At 46.4% G+C, this 18,548-nt stretch overlaps 1 protein-coding gene across 8 annotated transcripts in view; it reads right to left on the bottom strand.

Annotated features, from left to right (window-relative positions):
• The window catches only part of ptprz1a (protein tyrosine phosphatase receptor type Z1a), a 29,586-nt gene extending 16,655 nt beyond the window's left edge, over positions 1–12,931 (bottom strand). For 2 of the 8 annotated variants that reach the window (XM_029841417.1, XM_029841414.1), the window contains exons 1-8: positions 12,283–12,915; positions 5,853–5,915; positions 5,158–5,337; positions 3,325–3,476; positions 3,029–3,124; positions 2,519–2,585; positions 2,301–2,458; positions 513–663 (exon numbers count right to left, since the gene is read on the bottom strand). In XM_029841417.1, the coding sequence (XP_029697277.1) occupies positions 513–663; positions 2,301–2,458; positions 2,519–2,585; positions 3,029–3,124; positions 3,325–3,476; positions 5,158–5,337; positions 5,853–5,915; positions 12,283–12,346 (931 nt within the window). In that variant the 5' untranslated portion in view covers positions 12,347–12,915. Of the gene's footprint in view, positions 1–512; positions 664–2,300; positions 2,459–2,518; positions 2,586–3,028; positions 3,125–3,324; positions 3,477–5,157; positions 5,338–5,852; positions 5,916–12,282 lie in introns of all 8 variants that reach the window. The other 6 variants (XM_029841419.1, XM_029841420.1, XM_029841413.1 and 3 more) reach the window with 6 other exon arrangements.
• Between the last annotated feature and the right edge of the window lie 5,617 nt (positions 12,932–18,548).

Here is an 18,548-nt window from a genome sequence, read left to right as displayed (position 1 = left end):
CAGTGGGCGGGATTAAAACAGATTAATGATCAGTAACAAGAAATAATCTAACCACCACGAGAGGGCACCATAAACCCAGCATGGCTGGTCTAGTGGTTCCTGCTCTGAGGCCCACATGTTCCTGATGAATGTAGCTGTTCTGACAGGAAGTTGATACACACCTAATGACAGCTAAACTGCTAGTGCTCATATCCAAAATTCTGATGAGGCCCCGAATATACTGGTGGACTTTCATCAAACTGGATCAACTCAGTGATGAGAAACACATTAGAAAAAGTGTTTTAATGTCTGCAACGTTCAGGTAATGGCTGATTTTTTAATATTTGGGGCCTGACAAATGTTGTGGTGGACTTTTAGCTGGAGCTTATGGATTTTTCTGTAAAGATGCTCCAAAATCGGAAGCACTGGTGCTAACTGGATCAGATTCCCGTGACGTGACAATCACACTGCTCTGTGTGACCTGCTGTGACCTTTCTGTGTTTTAGTCTCCTGCTGGTGCTTTTTGTTGTTACCTGGCGTGAGAACCTCCTCACTGCCGGTATAGGAGGAGAACACCTGACCCATGAACTGCTGCTGCTGCTCCCTGTAGTTGTTCTGCAGGTAATCCATCAGCATCACGTATCCAGCCTGCTGCATCGTCATCACCTCACAGAACGTCTCCAGCTGCAAAGGAAAGCAGCATTAACATCACACCAGCACACATCAGATAAAATCTCGAAAGGAAACTGATTCAGTCCAGCATTTGGAGTCTGAACATAAATACTAGGAAAGTTTGAATTCTTCTGAATTCTTGGCCTGCAAAACTAGTCTGGAGGCCTGAGGGGAGGGTTTGAGGGGAGCCAACTCACATCTTTATCAGGAAGTTTGGGGTTTTATGGACATAAAAACATTGAATAACAAACTCTGATGCTAATAGCTAGTCATAGTGAGCTAACAACCACAGCAACATTTAATATGAATGGTTCATGTGTGCAGCAGTAGCCATCTTTAGCTCCAAAAATCAAAGCTCAGCTGTAAATACCTCTTTTTGAAAAACATCTCAGTTGATTTAATGTTCTAATTTGCCATTCATAAATCTTTGATTATTACAGAAACATTTAAATAGAAAAGTGGAACCAGATGGATGGATGGACATTTAAAAATGGTGGCACAGCAATGGTTAGCACTGTCACCTCACAGCTAAAAGGTCAAGGTTAGCCCTGCAGTGAGCTGTCCTGGGTGACCCCGCCTCTCTCCAGATGTACATAATAGATGGATGGACACTTCAAAATAGGTAGAACTTCAGTGGGCTTGCTACTGTCACCTGTCTTTACTGTTCACCCTACTCATTACCTGTGTAGGTGAGTCACCTGTCTGTTATGCAAGGCTTGGTGTCAGCACCACCTCTTTTAAAGGTAAGGTGCAGCTGGAATGTTTGACATGTTGGGATGTGTTTAGGACATTTCTTACCTACATCAGTGTTCCTGTTAAAACTGATGATTCTATGGAACCAGAGTGATTTTAAATGAAATGGTGGAGATTCTCTGTGATCTCACCGCAGTGACAACTGATGATTGTTCATGCGACAGGAAGCTATGTGGACCCTGGTGTCTCCACATCTATATGTCTGTCTGTATGTCTACTTTGCATTCAGCTGGAGATGTACTCAGTTGGGACAGGCTTTATGGTGTTAGCTACCTTACTAGATGTTAGTCAGCTGGGGAAGGTGTTAGCCATCTGTGGAAGGTGTTAGCTAGCTGGGGTAGAAGATAACTCTCTGGGGTAGGTGTTAAATCAAAATCAAATCAAATCAATCTTTATTTATATAGTGTCTTATACAATCAAAATTGTTTCAAGGCGCTTTACAGAAAGGAGAGGGAGAAGGAGAGGGAGGGGGACTAGCTGGGGTTGGTGTTAGCTAGATGGGGTAGGTGTTAGGTAGGTGTTAGCCTTTAGAGACCAGAGTTTATTTGGGCTACTGTCCTGGAAGCTACTGAGTATTTGTGAAACACTTTGACTTGTAATTTTTCAATTTCTCTTTTCTGCATAAAGATGGATGATGCCAAGGTAAAACTGTGGTCTCCAGGTGGTAGACAGTGGTATTTGTGTGCTCCTTATTTTGTGCTGCCAGATTAAATGCTAAATGGACAAGCTAAGTGATGACTTGATGGACAAATATCCACAGAAGCTACCACAAAGTGGGTTAATATCAAGTTGGGCTTTCAGGAGGACTAAAGGAAAATGGTTACCATGGATACTTCATCTTGCCTTTTTGATTGTATGCACAGTTGAGTTCAACAGGTGCTTCAGGTTTAGCTCACCTGTTCATCGGAAATGGCTGCCAGGTTCTTGAAGATGATCCACTCCACAGTCTCGCTGCAGGGGGGCGTGGTCAGAGAACCGTTGTAGACGAAGTATTTCTCTGTGGAGTTTGGCAGGAGCCCTTGCAGTGTGAAGGGTAACACCTGTGCACTCTTACCTGCACAGATAACATTTGGGTCAACAGAAGAAAAAGAAAGACAGAGAAAGGAGGACGCACCGTATCTGCTGACGCCACTGATGCTCTCCATGATGGCAGCGTAGTTGCTGTTTTCCTGGCTGCTGGTCTGCAGACAGAAACCAGAGTGGTCACAGAAGCCCTCCTGGCAGCTCCACCATCAGAGCCAGAGCCCAGGAGAACATCTCACACTTCTAAAGAAACATTCCATCTCTGCTATGTCTGCTCCATAGCGTGGGCGTCAGCCTGAGGCTACAGGAACCTCCTCATCATCCAGGTGAGCTTGTTTATTCCAGAAAACAAAACCAGGAGGGTGAAGACCTTCTGAAGGCAGATGTTCCTGTAGCTTCACCTCAGAAGATTCTGTCTGTTCTGTCTGAAAGTACCAACAGCTTGAGGCCAAACTGCAGTTCAGAGAAGCAACAAGCTGATCCAGGACCAGCAGGCGTGCACTCCTTCAGCTGAGTCTGGTAACTCTCCCGTTCATCCACTCCCAGCATCACATTTACACTCTCTAATTACACAGCATGGTGCGTATGCATGTGCACATACCTCAAACAGCACGGCGAGTGCAACGATCCTGCCCCCGGCTTTGATGCTTTCATCTAACGAGTGGAAGTGATGTGGCTGGTAACAGTAGATCTGCATCTGTGGGAGCAGAGCAGAGGAGTAGAGCCCCTTCACACTCCTTCACACAGCTTCAGAACCCTTCACACCCCTTCACACACCTTTACACACCTTCACACCCGTTCACACACCTTTCCACCCATTCACACTTCTTCAAACAACTTCACACCCCTTCAGACATGAGCAGCAGAATACTGAAGCTTAAATGACATCAGCCTGACCTCCAGTGGGTATTTGACCCCATCCACACTGTGTTCGGAGCCCTCTGTTGAGGCGTTGCAGCGACCCCAGTGGAAGGTGATGCGTCCTACTTTGAACTTTGACCTGAGACTCCCTCCACCGATGTAGAAGTCTCCATCCACGTTGATGGCCACTGACAAGATACAAGGTCAGTTAAGGTCATTAGGGAGGTCATCATTAGGGATGTTTGATACCACTTCTTTCAGTGCGAGTATGAGTCCTCTTTTGTGAGTCCTCACTTTCAAATTCTCACACTCGAGCACTCATTGTCAAGCACTCGATTACTCACCATTACCGACACATCTGTGGACTTTTGTGAATGTATCTCTTTCTACACCCTGAGGTCCTTTACTAAATTCCTACTCTTAAACTAGACTTACAACATAAGCCCATAACCGATCAGGTGAGGAACCAACATGTCTAGTTAAATAACTTATTTATTTATTGTCTATGCTTGTGCTCTGGTTACTGTGTACTTTTTAGCCTTGTGTTTTGTTTTTTCCCAAACTGACTGAGGTGAAATGGTTGCATATCCAGGACCTCTAGAGGTCATTTAAAACTGGTCAGATGTAAGTTCAAAGTTTAATCAGGACAAACCAAAATGAACTGAGAAAAAATGGAAATAACAGCTTAACTGTCACTGAATTACCTTAATATAATTAAATTACCTTTTTGTAATAACGATACTGCACATTCCACATCGCCAATATGTTTGTCTGCATCCGACATATTAAAAATTAAAAACTGTTAGTGTCCTTCACATCGTGATGTCCTTCACTCAAAACATAAATGTCACAAAGATACAATAAATACATTGAAAGCAAGGGGACATGTCTAGTCTGTTTTGGTTGTTTAATGCAAACAACAATCACTTCTCATTGGCTTTATTGTGTTTTTTTTTACATCTGTGCTGACAGAAATACCCAAGTTGTTTAGCTAGCACAACCGTTAGCTAGCAACATTATAAGAAAGCAACATCTTTACTAGCAAACAACATGTGGATGCTGTGAAATGTCATCAGTTAATGAGAGAGATATCTGTAAACTATGCAACTGAAGTCTCTGGAAAAACTTTCAAAACAAGGAACTCCTCTTCATTACACCTGTAGCAACTCTAACAGACTTCTCAAACCTGTGAGCTTTTTGGGACAGGAGAAGTCATGTTTGCTATGTTTGAACATTTTTTTACCTGGTTGCTGGTTCGGGTTAGTGATTACGACTACCCATATTTTTAAAAAGGTCTGGCGTCGGCCCGATACCAATGCCTGGTATCGGCGCTCCCCATCCCTAAACATCAATGTCAAGCTTCGGCCTGCCTTGATTTAACGTTCCTACTGAAATGTTCCTGTTGTGGGATGGTTGTTTTAGGAAGTAGAGGAGGTAAGCTATCTATGGAAATGGAAAGGTTCACCCTGGGAGGTAAAGTGTGCCTCCCCTGTGATCCAGAAGTCCCACGGCTGAATGATTCTGTTTCAATGTTTGCATTGATAATGAGAAGCAAGAATTAAAGCAACTCTTCAGTGATGATTACTGTGCCCTTCTCTTCAGGACCATCGCTTAACTCTACAAGCTCATTTCCCTCCACAGAGGGTAAATATTGACTCAGCTGAATACATCCTGTTGAAATGTTCATGATGAAACATGAATGTGTTCACTCATCATCATCTCTTTTCTTTCTCACTGCGCTCATGAACAGAAAGGTGGAGCAAACATCTGCACCTCGAGGGAGACCAACATTCTCTCCCAAAACCCTGTCTAACATTTAACAAAGAGCCTGAAAGTTCTGGTTCCAGAGTTGAGAGCATGTGTTCTTACCAGTCTTCCCATCGTTCTTGATGGTGGTCTGGGCAGTGGTGGGTTTCTCCCAGCCCTCAAAGCTCAGCTCCCGGTAGTGCAGCTTCACCTGAGCCAGGTTCTCCTCGATGTTGATAGGAGACTGTCTGGCGTTGCTGCAGGATGGAAACTTCTTGGCCCAGTTGTTTTGATTTAAAGTCCCTTAAAGAGCACAGAGCCAAAGTTCATGTACTCTCAAAACATCTGGAAGCATCACTCTATTTTTATCTGCTTGGTTTCTCAAACTGGCTCGTCACACTGTTGGCACACATTGGCACAGAAATGATTGTGGTGGTGCTTCAGGTTCTGTTGAGCTGGATTATTTCCGAAATACGTGTTTGGAACATGTCACTGTTGGGCTAAGGAGACTCCAGAAGTACAACTGACATCAGAGCTTTTTTTTTTGCATTTCCAAAGTACATTTGTACACCTATGTGAGTTTTACTTCGTGCATAACTTCCTCCGCTTCTTGTCACCTTTTTTGTTTTTTGCATATGCTGTGAACGCACATGATGGTGATTCAACATGCTAAATCAAGCGGGTGAAGTGTATCACTTACTTATAGCTCTAGATATAGCTCTTAGCATCCAGCTAATCAGCTGAAACCCTCAGTGATGATGTTTTAGTTTTCACCTGTGGGAAACTGTTCTGGTGTTCCCTGTCAACGTGGTACTCACCAGTATATGACCAGTCTATATCCTCAGAGAACTTCCGCTGAATCCTGTATGAATATCCTTCAGCTGCACAACAGAAAAAAACATTTTTTGGAAAAAAAAGTGGCTCACAAATCCAGATATACTACATGATCTCTAGCAGAAGGACAATTGAGTCCACCCAGAGACACCAACATCTGCTCCGAGTTCATCAGGATCAATCGGCTGCCCAACAATTCCTCATTAAAAGTTCACCTGCATTTGTGTCTCTCATTTCTTTCATGTCTCAAAAGATTTCACAGGTTTGATGACCTTATAAGTCTCATTGTGTTGGCAGTAAATGACCCCCTCCTGTACTCAGAATGAACGTGGTCCTATCTGCAATTACAAGATTGGGAAACCCGGGAGCATCTCCTGAGTTGAGAAGAGCTTCTCAGGCAGCCTCCAGAAAAAGATTTTCTTCTGGCAGAAGTCTGAGCCTCAGCCCAGGAGGAACACTCTGAGGGGGTCTGCCGTCAGACCAGATTGGCACCAAATTGTGACAAATTCCAATATTTTGGCTTTTGAAGTAAACGGAAATATTTCAGAGGTGTTAGTCAGTCCACATACATTAGAAGAACATTTGTACAAATCAAATCAAATCAATCTTTATTTATATAGCGTCTTTTACAATCAAAATTGTTTCAAGGAGCTTTCCAGAATCCCAGGGCCTGACCCCCAACAAGCAACAGTGGGAAGGAAAAAATCCCCTTTAACAGAAGAAGAGCAGGACCAGGCTCATGTAGGGGGACCCTACTGCTGATGGCCGGCTGGGTAAAGAGAGGAGAGGGGGGAGGACAGGTAGGTGATAGAGGAGAGGGGGGAGGACAGGTAGATGATAGAATGGAGAGGACAGGAGAGGAGAGGAGAAGCACAGAGCACAGAAACACATACAAAAATACACTATTTATGCAAGCCGCCAGCCGAGTGGGTCAGCGGGGCCGGAGATTATCACGCAGGTCCGAAGGCGGCGATACCTGTAGATGAATACAGAAAGGGGGGGGGGGGGGGAGCAGAAAAACTACACAAGAATCAGCATAACTAGTCTACTTGATGAGGAGGAGAGGAGAGGAGAGGAGAGGAGAGGAGAGGAGAGGAGAGGAGAGGAGAGGAGAGGAGAGGAGAGGAAACCATGGAAACCAGTGGGGTGACAGAGGTGATCATGTTTCTGGACCCCGGCAGCCTCGGCCTATAACAGCATAGCTAAGATGTTAACCTAATGATTAGACGACCCCCTAAGTATGATAGTTTGTCTGTCTATGATAGTAACTGGAACTGCAGAATTAGTAACAATAAGCTTTTTCAAAGAGGTTAGTTTTAAGTCTGATCTTAAAAGTAGAGATGGAGTCAGCCTGCCGTACCTGGACAGGGAGCTGGTTCCATAGTAGGGGGGCCTGGTGGCTAAATGCTCGGCCCCCCATTCTACTCCTAGAGACTCTGGGAACCACAAGTAGACCAGCATTCTGAGAGCGTAGCCATCTATTGGGCTGGTAAGGTGTCACTAGCTCCTCCAGGTAGGATGGAGCTAGGCCTCTGAGGACCTTGTAGGTCAAAAGAAGGGTTTTAAAAATTATTCTAAATTTAATGGGCAGCCAATGAATAGACGCCAGTACGGGAGTTATACTTTTGTCAATACCTGTCAGAACTCTGGCTGCAGCATTTTGGATCAACTGGAGGCTTCTTAAAGAGTTGTTTGGACACCCTGATAATAAAGAATTACAATAGTCCAGCCTGGAAGTAACAAATGCATGGACTAACTTTTCAGCATCAGTAGTTTCAGTAGTTTCCTGATCTTTGTGATGTTCCTCAGATGAAACACTTCTAGAGACTGTTTTAATGTGTGAGTTCAAGGAGAGATTTTGGTCAAAAGTTACTCACAGATTCCTCACAGAGAGACTAGATGTTAATGAGATACCATCTAGAGTGATCATGTGATCTAATCTATCCCTAAGAGGTTCAGGACCAAACACCGTGACCTCAGTTTTTCCTGAGTTAAGGAGGAGGAAATTTGAAGACATCCAGGACTTTATGTCTTTAAGATAGGTCTGAAGCTTCACTAACTTCTCTGTCTTCTCTGGTTTGATAGATTGCTGCCACTCCCCCTCCTAGACCAGTAACACGAGGAATATGATAATTAAGATGGGTAGGAGGTGTAGATTCATTTAAGCTAACATACTCCTCCTCCTGAAGCCAGGTCTCAGTAAGACAAAATAAATCAATGTGATGATCCGCTATCAGGTCGTGCACTAACAGGGATTTACACAAAAGAGATCTAATATTTAACAGTCCACACTTAATTGTGATATTAGTTTCTCCAACTTGTGCTTTGGTATTAATTTTAATAAGATTATGGTGATTGACCGCACCCCTGCTCTGTGCTTGGTGAACTTTTAACCATGGAACACAGACTACCTCTAAAGTGTTAAATATGTTATTGTTGGTGGATTAGGGTTCTATGGAAGCAGCACAGAGGTGTGTAAGACTACAACTCTGCATCCTGGTCTGGACCTTGGATTGTCAGGTCACTTTGGGTCTAATAAAATTAGCCAAGTTACTAGAAATGAGAGAGGCACCATCCCGTGTGGGATGGACACCGTCTCTCCTGATCAGACCAGGTTTTCCTCAAAAAGTGCTCCAATTGTCTACAAAGGCCACCTGGTTTTCAGGGCACCACCGTGACAGCCAGCGAGAAAGCAACGACATGCGACTAAACATTTCATCGCTGGCCAGATTGGGGAGGGGACCAGAGAATGCTACGGAGTCTGACATCGTTTTTGCGCAGTTGCACACCGACTCTATGTTAATTTTGGTGACCTCTGACTGACGAAGCCGGGTGTCGTTTGCTCCGACATGAATAATAACTTTACCAAATTTACGTTTACTTCTCGCCAGGAGCTTTAGAGTGGCTTCTATGTCGCCCGCTCTGGCCCCTGGAATGCACTTAACTATGGTAGCTGGAGTCGGCTTCACGTAGCGCAAAACAAGAGTTGCCAATTACTAGGGTCGGTTTCTCAGCGGGTGTGTCGCCGAGTGGGGAAAAACGATTAGCCACGTGGTGGTGGTGGTGCACCGTGGGCCTTTGGTTTGGGCTACGCTTCCTGGGACCGCTAGCTGTATCTAAGCAGCTCCGCAGCAGCTAGCAAATATGAGAAACTGTGATGAGCAGCTTCTTTTCTGACTTTTTAATAGTGATGGTTGCTGTTGGTGGTGCTGCTGTAAATGTAGAAGTAATCAGCGTTGCTCGGTGACCCTCTAAAACATACAGGCATCCATCATGTTGCCTTGGCTTTGACAGAAAAGGCACAGTGAATCATGGATTTGCTTTGCCCTCTACAGTTTCAGCAGGAAGTTTCACAGAGAACCAGACATCGGTCCACTGATGCGTAAATGCCGAGGCCCATTTGTATAGACAAGGTGTTCACGTTGCTACGTAAAACCATAACGACTCCACAATAAACTTTGGATCTTGGATGACCTCCAAACCTGCCACAGGTAATGACTTGCCAGTTTAAAGGTCCATTTGTTCATTTTGCCCTGTTGGGACTAAACCTAAAAACTCGATAAAGACTCAAATTAAATGACGTTAGTAGCCAGTGAGGGTGAGATCATATACAGTACATGAGCACTAATTTACTGCACCTTTACATCTGAGCTGCAACATAACGACCAAAAGGGTCCTGCAGGAGCTTCTGTTTGGAGAAACAAGATGGCAGCAGACCACGCCAACATACAAGTCTTCTGTTGACCACACAGCTAGTGCTAATGCATGTCAATGCTGTTAGCTGAAGAACATTCATCTCCATCACATACCTTTAATAAAGACCTGCAACCTCAAACTCAGCATGAGGGACAATGGGAATAAGAAACACAAGTAGAGACTCATAGTGGGATGCCTGAATGAGGACTCCTCAAAGAATTAAGTGTCACTCTGTTGTCAGCAGACTTTTATTCCAGACCTTACTGGTCTCATTTCCCGTTGACAGCATCATGAGTGCAATCAGTGTCATTAGCAAAGGCTTTGAGGGGACATTGGACTATTCTGAGAAATGACCCAGTTTAAAAAAGCAGCGGGGACGATGGGGGGACGGGGGAGGGCGCACTGAGGAAATTATGGATTTGTCCTTCAATGCCATTGACACATTTCTGCTGGCGGCTGTTTCCTACTCGTCATTGTTTGACACCATTTTCCCATCAACCATCAGAATCTGTTGAAACTACAGCAGGACAGACATCAAGAGTCTGAACCCACTTTAAAAGTCCAGTCCTGGTGGTCCAGAGGTCACATCACCTGACCACAGCAGAAACATCTGTCTTGACCAGGGTGTGCATTAGCATTAGCGTATGTGTTTGTGTTTGTGTGTGTGTGTGGGGGTGGGGGGGTGGGGGGGGGGGGGGGGGGGTGTCACAGTAGGTGAAGGTAAAAGGGTGACTGAGGAATTTAAGCTGGTTCTGATCCAGATAAGAGGATAAGTCTCATGTCTGAGATAGAGGTGTTGTGTAAAACCTTCAGCATATAAGAGGAGGAGGAGGGGGAAGAGTTGATGGAAGACAAGAGGAGGAGGGTGGGAAAGAGTTGGGGAGAACGAGGGGAAGAAGGGGGGGAGTTAGGGAGGACAAGAGGAGGGCAGGGAGGAGTTGGGGAGGATGAGACGAAGATGAACAGTTGGGGGAGGAAAAGAGGAGGAGAGGAAGAGGAGGAGTTGGGGGATGAGAGGAGGGGGAGTAGTTGGGGGATGAGTGGAGAAGGAGGGGAAGGAGTTGGGGGAGGATGAGAGGAGGAGGATTTGGGGGAGGACAAGAGGTAGAAGAGAAGTTGGGGAGGATGAGGTGGAGGAGGAGTAAGAAGAGGCAGAAGACCAGACGGATACCAGCAGAGACACAATGGCTGCCTTGGGGGGCAACAGGGTGAAAGGAGAAAAAAGGAGAGATTAAGAATTAAGAAAAGAACACCAGCATAAGAGAGAAAACAGTGTTTTCAGGTCAGATCCAAAAGACTCCAGAATGTGTCTGGATACACACTCACAGAAGCCCCCCTTTCCACGTCTGTGTGGTCACAACCACATTAGCCCCGCCCCAATGGACCCCCTCCTCCCGTCTGCTCCCACACATCTTTCTTTCTCACAGTTGTTCTCCTTCCTTGTGTTACTAAACAAACTCTGACAGCATAATTCAGTGGGGCCGGGCTGGACCGGGCAAGGCCAGGCTGGGCCGGGTCAGGTCGTGTTCACCAAACATTGTTGAGCCTAATACCTGCTAATCTGTTAGAGGAACACCACAGAGACTGTGAGGAGCTGCAGCCTCTTTCGACATGCTTAAAAAAGAAGATAGACACTCTTGAGAGTCAAGGTTAGCAAAGACCACTGGTACCAGAGTGGCTACCTGGTGTAAGAGAAGAGAACAGAGGAGAGGGAGGTGGTTGATACTGAGGGGAACAAGCTAAGCTAATGCTAATAGCTAGAATAGAAAGAGCTCATCTTTAGCATCATCTTAGCTATGCTGCTGACCCAGACACAAAGTTGCTGACCTGCTGACCTTTGACCCCTCTGACAAGCTCCGTTTTAGTTCTGCACATTCAGTTTAACTAATGTATCTGCTTGTATGGCCGATGTCTCTGTCCTTCTGTCCATCAGCAGGAGGGTTCCCCCATCAGCCTCGTCCTGCCCAAGATTTCTTCCTGTTAGAAGCAGTTTAGCTGCCACTGTAGCTATTCAGACTCTGGGTTTCTACAGAATCCAGACTGTGAACTCTAAATGGATGAAACAAAAATGGAACTAATCTGCCTTTCCTTGACAACCGTTCTAAAAGTTGAAAAGTTCAAGTTGAAAAGGAGGCAAGAATGTTGGAGCTGATAAAGTCTTTAGTCATCGAAAGTGCCAAAAGTACTGATGAGATGAAGTATTCATGCACCAGAAGGTTCTCCATCATCCATTATTACAATAATAATTACAGAAGAAAATGAAGAGCAGGAAAGTTCTGTGTTCGCTCCAATCACGAAGAAAGAAGATCAGTACAGCAATTGAGCGCTGCTGACTGGAAGCAACGTTGGTCTGCAGATTAGAACGCAAAATGTGGCGGCCTGAACGAGCCCGCCTGACCACCGTGTCCAAAAGGCTCTTTTCTTGCGTGACAGCTGCGCTTTGGATCTGATCTATGACACCTCGCTCCCATTTTCACCTGCCATCCCACAGACCCTTATCATCAACTCTTCATCACCATAGAGACCCAATTTAGGCTCTTTTGCAAGAATTTGTGCGCGCCAACATTTCCAAGGACGCAGCTGTTGTTACGCAGCGCAAAGTCGGTGTGGTTCTCCAACAAAGGCAGTTCTGCGGCTCCAGGAGTCGAAGCGCAAACGGAAAAATGGAGAAGCACAGAACGAGCCTGTCGGCGTCCTGAGCACAGACCAGCGTCTTACCTTGTTGGCAGAGGAAGGTGAAGAGCGCAGCCAGCAGCAGCAGCAGCCCGCCTGCCAGCTCCATGTCGGGGATCAAAAGCTAAAGTGATGAGTCGGGGGTTCGGGGCCAGGTCCCGGGGTTCCGCAGTCCTCACAGCTTCATGCTGCTTCGCTCCTGCCTGACGCTGTTTTGAGATGTTGCTGAAGCCGGGTGTGTACAACTGATCCCTGCTCCGCTCTGCTCCACCCCAACCAACAGACTGGAGTAGTGCGCCACCCACAGTCCGCAGACACGCCAGCCTCCTCCACCCGGCAGCAGCCCCGGAAAAGCCCCGGTAAAGAGTCAGTAAACTCACTTACGGACTACCTTTCAAGATAAAACATCCAAAACAGCAAACAGAGTCCAGCACACAGAATAATGACTTCTCACTCACATCCAGGGTGGAATCAAAGAGCAGAAGCTTCAAAGTTCTGAATATCACAAAGAGCAGAAGCTCCAAAGTTCCGAATATCACAATCTTGTGGAATAAAGATAAAAACAGGTGACATCACTTAACGGCTGACCTGTTGCACTGCTGACCCTAACCCTGATTTAGCAGATCACCTGATGAAAGGAAAGGAAAATAGAGGGAGAGTGTATGTGTGTGTGTGTGTCTCTGTGTGTGAGTGTGTGTCTGTGTGTGTGTGTGTGTGTGTGTGTGTGTGTGTGTGTGTGTGTGTGTGTGTTGAAGTATTTTTCATCTGTTTTCAAATTAATTTCTTCCTTTGTTTATTTCTCTGTTTTCTGTCTGTCCCAGTCAAACCTTTTACCATATTGGTGTAATGGGGAGTCCTTCTATAGATCTGGCCACCTGAAGGTCCGATTCCCTGGATCCTCCTGAAGGTTTGGCGATTGGCTCAGAGGTTCTAACGTGACAATAAACGACCACACCAGTCCGGCCTTTATGGCTCTGAATACATTTGCATAATTTACTCTGGATTATCGTTAATTTATGCAGAAAAAGCTTCTGCTGTGCTTGAAAGGAGGCTAATAAAATTAGCCGTACTCCCACAGAGCCATTCAAGCATGTTTCTGAGGAGTTGGTGGAGAATTTTTTCACCATCATTTTCCCTCCAGGATCGTCTGGAAACAACCCAACAGTAAGACGAAACGCCATCATTTCCAAAGCTAAGAAAGTTTTATCATTTCCACTGTGCTATTTTTATGAATTTCTAGTAAACTGAAGAAGGGGCTAACCACCTAGCGTAGCACACATCAGCGCCACTGATGGCCATTTTCACTTCTAAAATGTCTAGATGACAAATATAAGTAATGTAAGTTTTTGCACACTGAAAAGCCAATGGTGATCCTGTGAATGGAGGGGAACCATTGAGAGCGCTGAAGGTGGCTAGTGGTCACACATTTAAGGCTATGTTTGTGTTTTCTAGGTAAATTGAGACTACAGATGAAGGAACTTCCTGTTTGGTCATTCACACTCCAGCAACAGGACTGATCCACTCATGTTACCTGAACAACTAACCCTCCCTAAGGGAACCTTTTTTTGGGGACAGCAGGTGTCTCAGCATTGTTCCCATTGTTCAGGAATGCAGGCCAATAGTCAGATGGTCTTTGTCATAAATGTCCTGTCCTCACGTCCTTCATCCTTCTGTCCACCATTGACCAGTGTTGGCATCAGAAGTCCACTCGGAGTTATGATGGAACATTTGAGGTCTCAACCAACATCCTCACAAACTGACTAGTTAACTGGCTGTTCACCAGTCTCATCACCTGAGTGGTGAAGTGACTGTTATTGACTGCTAACTGACTGTTTTCCTGGCTGGTCAACTAATTGGTTACTGAACCGAATGGTTAACTGAATGGTCTTTTAACTGAGTTGTTACCTACTGTTTTGCTGTCTGGTCATTTTCCTGGCTGGTGAACTGTCTGGTTAGTGACTGGTTAACTGGCTTGTTACTGATTGTTTTCTTTGCTGGCCTACTGACTGGTTAACTGGCTGATTAACAGGCTGGCTACTGATTGTTTTCCTTGCTGCCCTACTGACTGGTTTAAATGATTAACGGGGTGGTTAGGGAGTGTTTTCGAGGCTGGTTCATGACTGGGTACCTACTGTTTTCCTTGCTGGCCAACTGACTGATTACTGACTGGTTAATTGGCTTAATTAATTGGATGGTTAACTGACTGATTACTGATCATTTACCTGTCTGGTTTACTGACTGGCAACTGACCGTTTTCCTGACTGGTCACCTGACAAGTTGCTGACTGAATAATGCGGTCCCTCCATGTTTCACAGGGTTTTGTATGTATTCTATATGATCTATGCCTATTCTCTCCTCTCCTCTCCTCTCCTCTCCTCTCCTCTCCTCTCCTCTCCTCTCCTCTCCTCTCCTCTCCTCTCCTCTCCTCTCCTCTCTATTCTATTCTCTACCTGTCCTCCTCCCTTCTCCTCCTCCTCTCTACCCAGCCGGCCATCAGCAGGAGGGTCCCCCTACATGATCCGATTGTGAATGACTATAGTTTGCTGTGATGTTGACGACTGTTTCTGTGTGTCTGTATGCAGAGCATCAGGCCAACCCCCCCCAACCCCCAGCCAACACATGGATTGAGGTAATGAGGTCATGACACACATGACAGACTGGTTGTCATTAACACCCCCACTGTAACTGCCTGATCTTCTGCTTTCATGCTGAGGTGGAAAATTCCACTCACTCTGCCATGCCCCTCTTCCACACCCATCTGATTTGGCTTCACCATTTTCACCTGTTGCTTCTGCCTAGGGTGTATTTAGGCCACAGCAGTGCAGTTCTGCTTTGCCAGAGTGTTATCGTTCCATGCTGGACTCTACAGCACTTTCTTTGGTTGGACTTACTGGGTTTTGACCGTGCCCGCCTGGGACTTTTCTTCTGCAGCAAGCCTCTTCGCCTGTCTGTCCTCCCGACTCCAGTTCATAACACAGTTCAGTTCACATGGTGCCACCTGAGCATCAGGATTTCTGCCAAGTCTTCAGTAAAGCCATGGCTACATCTCTGCCCCCTCACCGCCCATATCATTGCGCCATTGACTTCTGCCGGGCACCGCACCCTCCCAGGACGCCCTGTACACTTTGTCGGAACCTGAGCCGAAGGCCATGGACACCTATATAAATGATTCACTGGCTGCGGGTCTCATCCGTCTCTCTTTCTCCCCTGCAGGGGCCAGGTTTTTCTGGCCCCTGCAGGACATTGAGACCCTGTATTGACTACCGTGGTCTTAACAGCATTACCATTAAGAATTGGTACCCCCTTCCACTGATTTTGTCTCCTTTTGAACTGCTCTAGGAATCCACTATTTTCACAAAATTAGACCTACGCAATGCCTACCATCTTGTCCGCATTAGAGAGGGGGACAAGTGGAAGACAGCCTTCAACACACCCACAGAACACTACAAGTACCTCGTCATGCTGTTTGGCCTCACAATGCCCCAGCTATCTTTCAAGCCCTAATGAATGACATTTTGTGGGACATGCTCAATAGATGTGTGTTTGTCTATCTGGATGACATTCTGATCGACATTATGATATCCTCTAAAACCCGGGAGGACCACACCCACCATGTTCAATTGGTACTCCAGCGTCTGCAGGAGAACTCATTATATGTTAAGGCCTAGAAGTGCAAATTTCACGCCTCCTCAGTTGCCTTCCTGGGATACGTGGTGGCAAAAAGACACCTCCAGATGGACCCAGCAAAGGTGTCTGCTGTTAATGTGTTAGACAGTGCCAGAGAATTGGAAGCAGCTGCAGCACTTTCTCAGCTTTGCCAATTTCTACTGTTTCATTTGGAACTATAGCACTGTGGCAGCTTCTCTTACCAAACTAACCTCCTCTAAAGTGCCCTTTCGATGGACTCCTACGGCAGAGAAGGCCTTCCAGGCTCTCAAGGCCCGCTTCATGTCCGCGCCCATCCTCCAGGTGCCTGACCATACACGTCAGTTTGATGTTGAGGTGGACGCCTTGGATGTAGGGGTAGGAGCTGTCTTGTCCCAGCGGTCTTCCACTGACCAGAAACTCCACCCATGTGCTTTCTTCTCTCAGTTCCTGTCCCCTGCGGAGAGGAATTACGACATTGTGACATCACATTATGACATCACCCTCTCCCACTGCCCAGGATCCTGCAATACCAAACCCGATGCCTTGTTCCGGCAGTTCCAGAATGAGGAGACAAACACTGGGTCTGAGGTGAAGAGAGCCACTGAAGGTCAACCAAGTCCGAGTGCCTGTCCCCTGAACTGTCTGCTCGTTCCGTACCCTTATGGGCAGGGGTGTTACAGTGGTTTCACTCCTCTAAACTTACCTGCCATCCTGAAACTCTATGCACCCAACAGGCCATTCATCAACATTTCTGGTGGCCCACAGTGAGGGAAGACACCCAGGAGTGGCTCTGAGCTGGACACTTTGCTGAGTTTGGCCGCATTATCCGACCCTAAGGTGGTTCTATTTTTTTCCTTTCGGTGGCTCCACTTCCTCTGCCCTGGACCTGCTTTTGGGTCGTAACTGGAGGGGGTGGGGGGTGGGGGGGGGGGGGGGGGTACCTGTCACTGCCTGCTCTTCTGCTCTTGTGCTGAAGTGGAAAATTCCACTCACTCTGCCTTCTACACCCATCTGATTTGGCTTCAGCATTTTTACCTGTTGTTTCTGCCTAAACTGTATTTAATCCACAGCAGTGCAGTTCTGCTTTGCCAGATTGTTATCACTCCATGCCTGACTCTCCAGCACTTTGTTTGATTGGACTTAATGGATTTGACCCTGCCTGTCTTGGACTTTTATTCTACATCTCTGCCCTGGTAAATCTGACAACCTTCTGTCCCTGATTAAGAGTTTTGCCGTGTGTTTATTTGGACCGTTGCCCACCTGTGGCTGTGCTGTGTTTTCCGCATTCCATGGAGGCCCGTGATTACTTCTGTGCTGTTACCTGCAAGTATTTAATAAAGCCACTTATTAAAACTGTCCCAACACCACTCTCGAGTCATCCACAATACACACACGGACCCACATGGAAGTCAGAGGTCAGGCTCTAGGATTAGGAAACGGCAGACGTATTACTCAACTACTTTCTTAGTTTTTAGGAGGTTTCGGAAGGGTTTGGTTGAGCTGATTCACCACCATTCTGCTATAGTTGTTGTTGTTGTCCAGGGTTTTGGGTTGTGTGTCTGTTTTTTCCTGCAGGGGGCGTGGAGGAGCCGATATTGGCAACAGCTGGCGCTGCAGGCAGGCGCACCTGTCGGCAATCGCCATCAGGCCACCTATTTAAGGAGGGAGCGCCTGTCTACCAGGGTTGGAGAGATTTGGTGGTTTCCCCTGCTTGTTCGAGGTCTCCATGCTGCCCTGCTGGACTAGAGAATGCGCAAGACTTGACCCCTGTGTTGGCTCTGCGCTGGAGCTTGCTGTGCACCCCAGAAGACTGGACCAGTGCTTCCCTGCAGTCCAGGGGGATTGCCAGTTGAATTTGCTAAATAAAGACTTGTTGTTGGACTTTTTATAGCTGCTTTCGGGTCCTTTAAAAACCCAACCTTTACCATAGTCCTTTAGAACATGTACAAGGAGCAACAAACGGACTGAAGGATGACCTCATCTCACCGGTGTGTTGATGCAGCCCCATAAGGCTCTGCCAAAGGCTGCTGGTTTACAGGCTGATGAAGTCAGTGAAAGATAATCATTTTAAATGAAGCAAGTTTATAGGTGGTACATCAAAACTGAACAAGACACAGTGTTTCAGCCTCGAACCTGTTGTTGTTCAGGCTGATCAGCAGCACTAATGGACAACATTGGTGTTGTTGTTGGGCAGATGTCCGGACCAGAACATGAACGCTGGGCCGATGGGAACGGTGGCTGTCCCCTCTCTCTACTCCGCTCTTGAAGGTGCCACTCTGGGTCAAAGCCTGCTGGTTGTTGGCACAGATTAATTGTTATTATGCTTGTTTTGGTGGTTTCCACTGAAGGAGGCTCCAGCCAACAGCATGTCTGCTTGGCTTTTATCTTCTGAGAGCAGCAGCACTCACAGGCCTCTCCAATGACAACAAGTTCCTTTTAGGGAGAGAAGAGCCTTCACATGTGTTCTATTAGAATCACTCACACACAATGGAAAAAGACCTTCTATTCTGGGACACACGGCATCCCGGCTCAGCCAAGTAAAGTGGCAGGAATGTGTTGACACCCTCAATGCTCACTTCACCTTTGGCATCTCTGTGTCCTCCAAGACTCTCCTGCTGCACTAATGAGCTCTGCATTCACACGCTCCTTCACTCTGCTGCCAC

The sequence above is a fragment of the Takifugu rubripes genome, chromosome 9 (assembly GCF_901000725.2).
Source record: "Takifugu rubripes chromosome 9, fTakRub1.2, whole genome shotgun sequence".
In the NCBI taxonomy this organism is placed as follows: Eukaryota; Metazoa; Chordata; class Actinopteri; order Tetraodontiformes; family Tetraodontidae; genus Takifugu; species Takifugu rubripes.
This window is presented reverse-complemented; position numbering and strand designations above follow the sequence as displayed.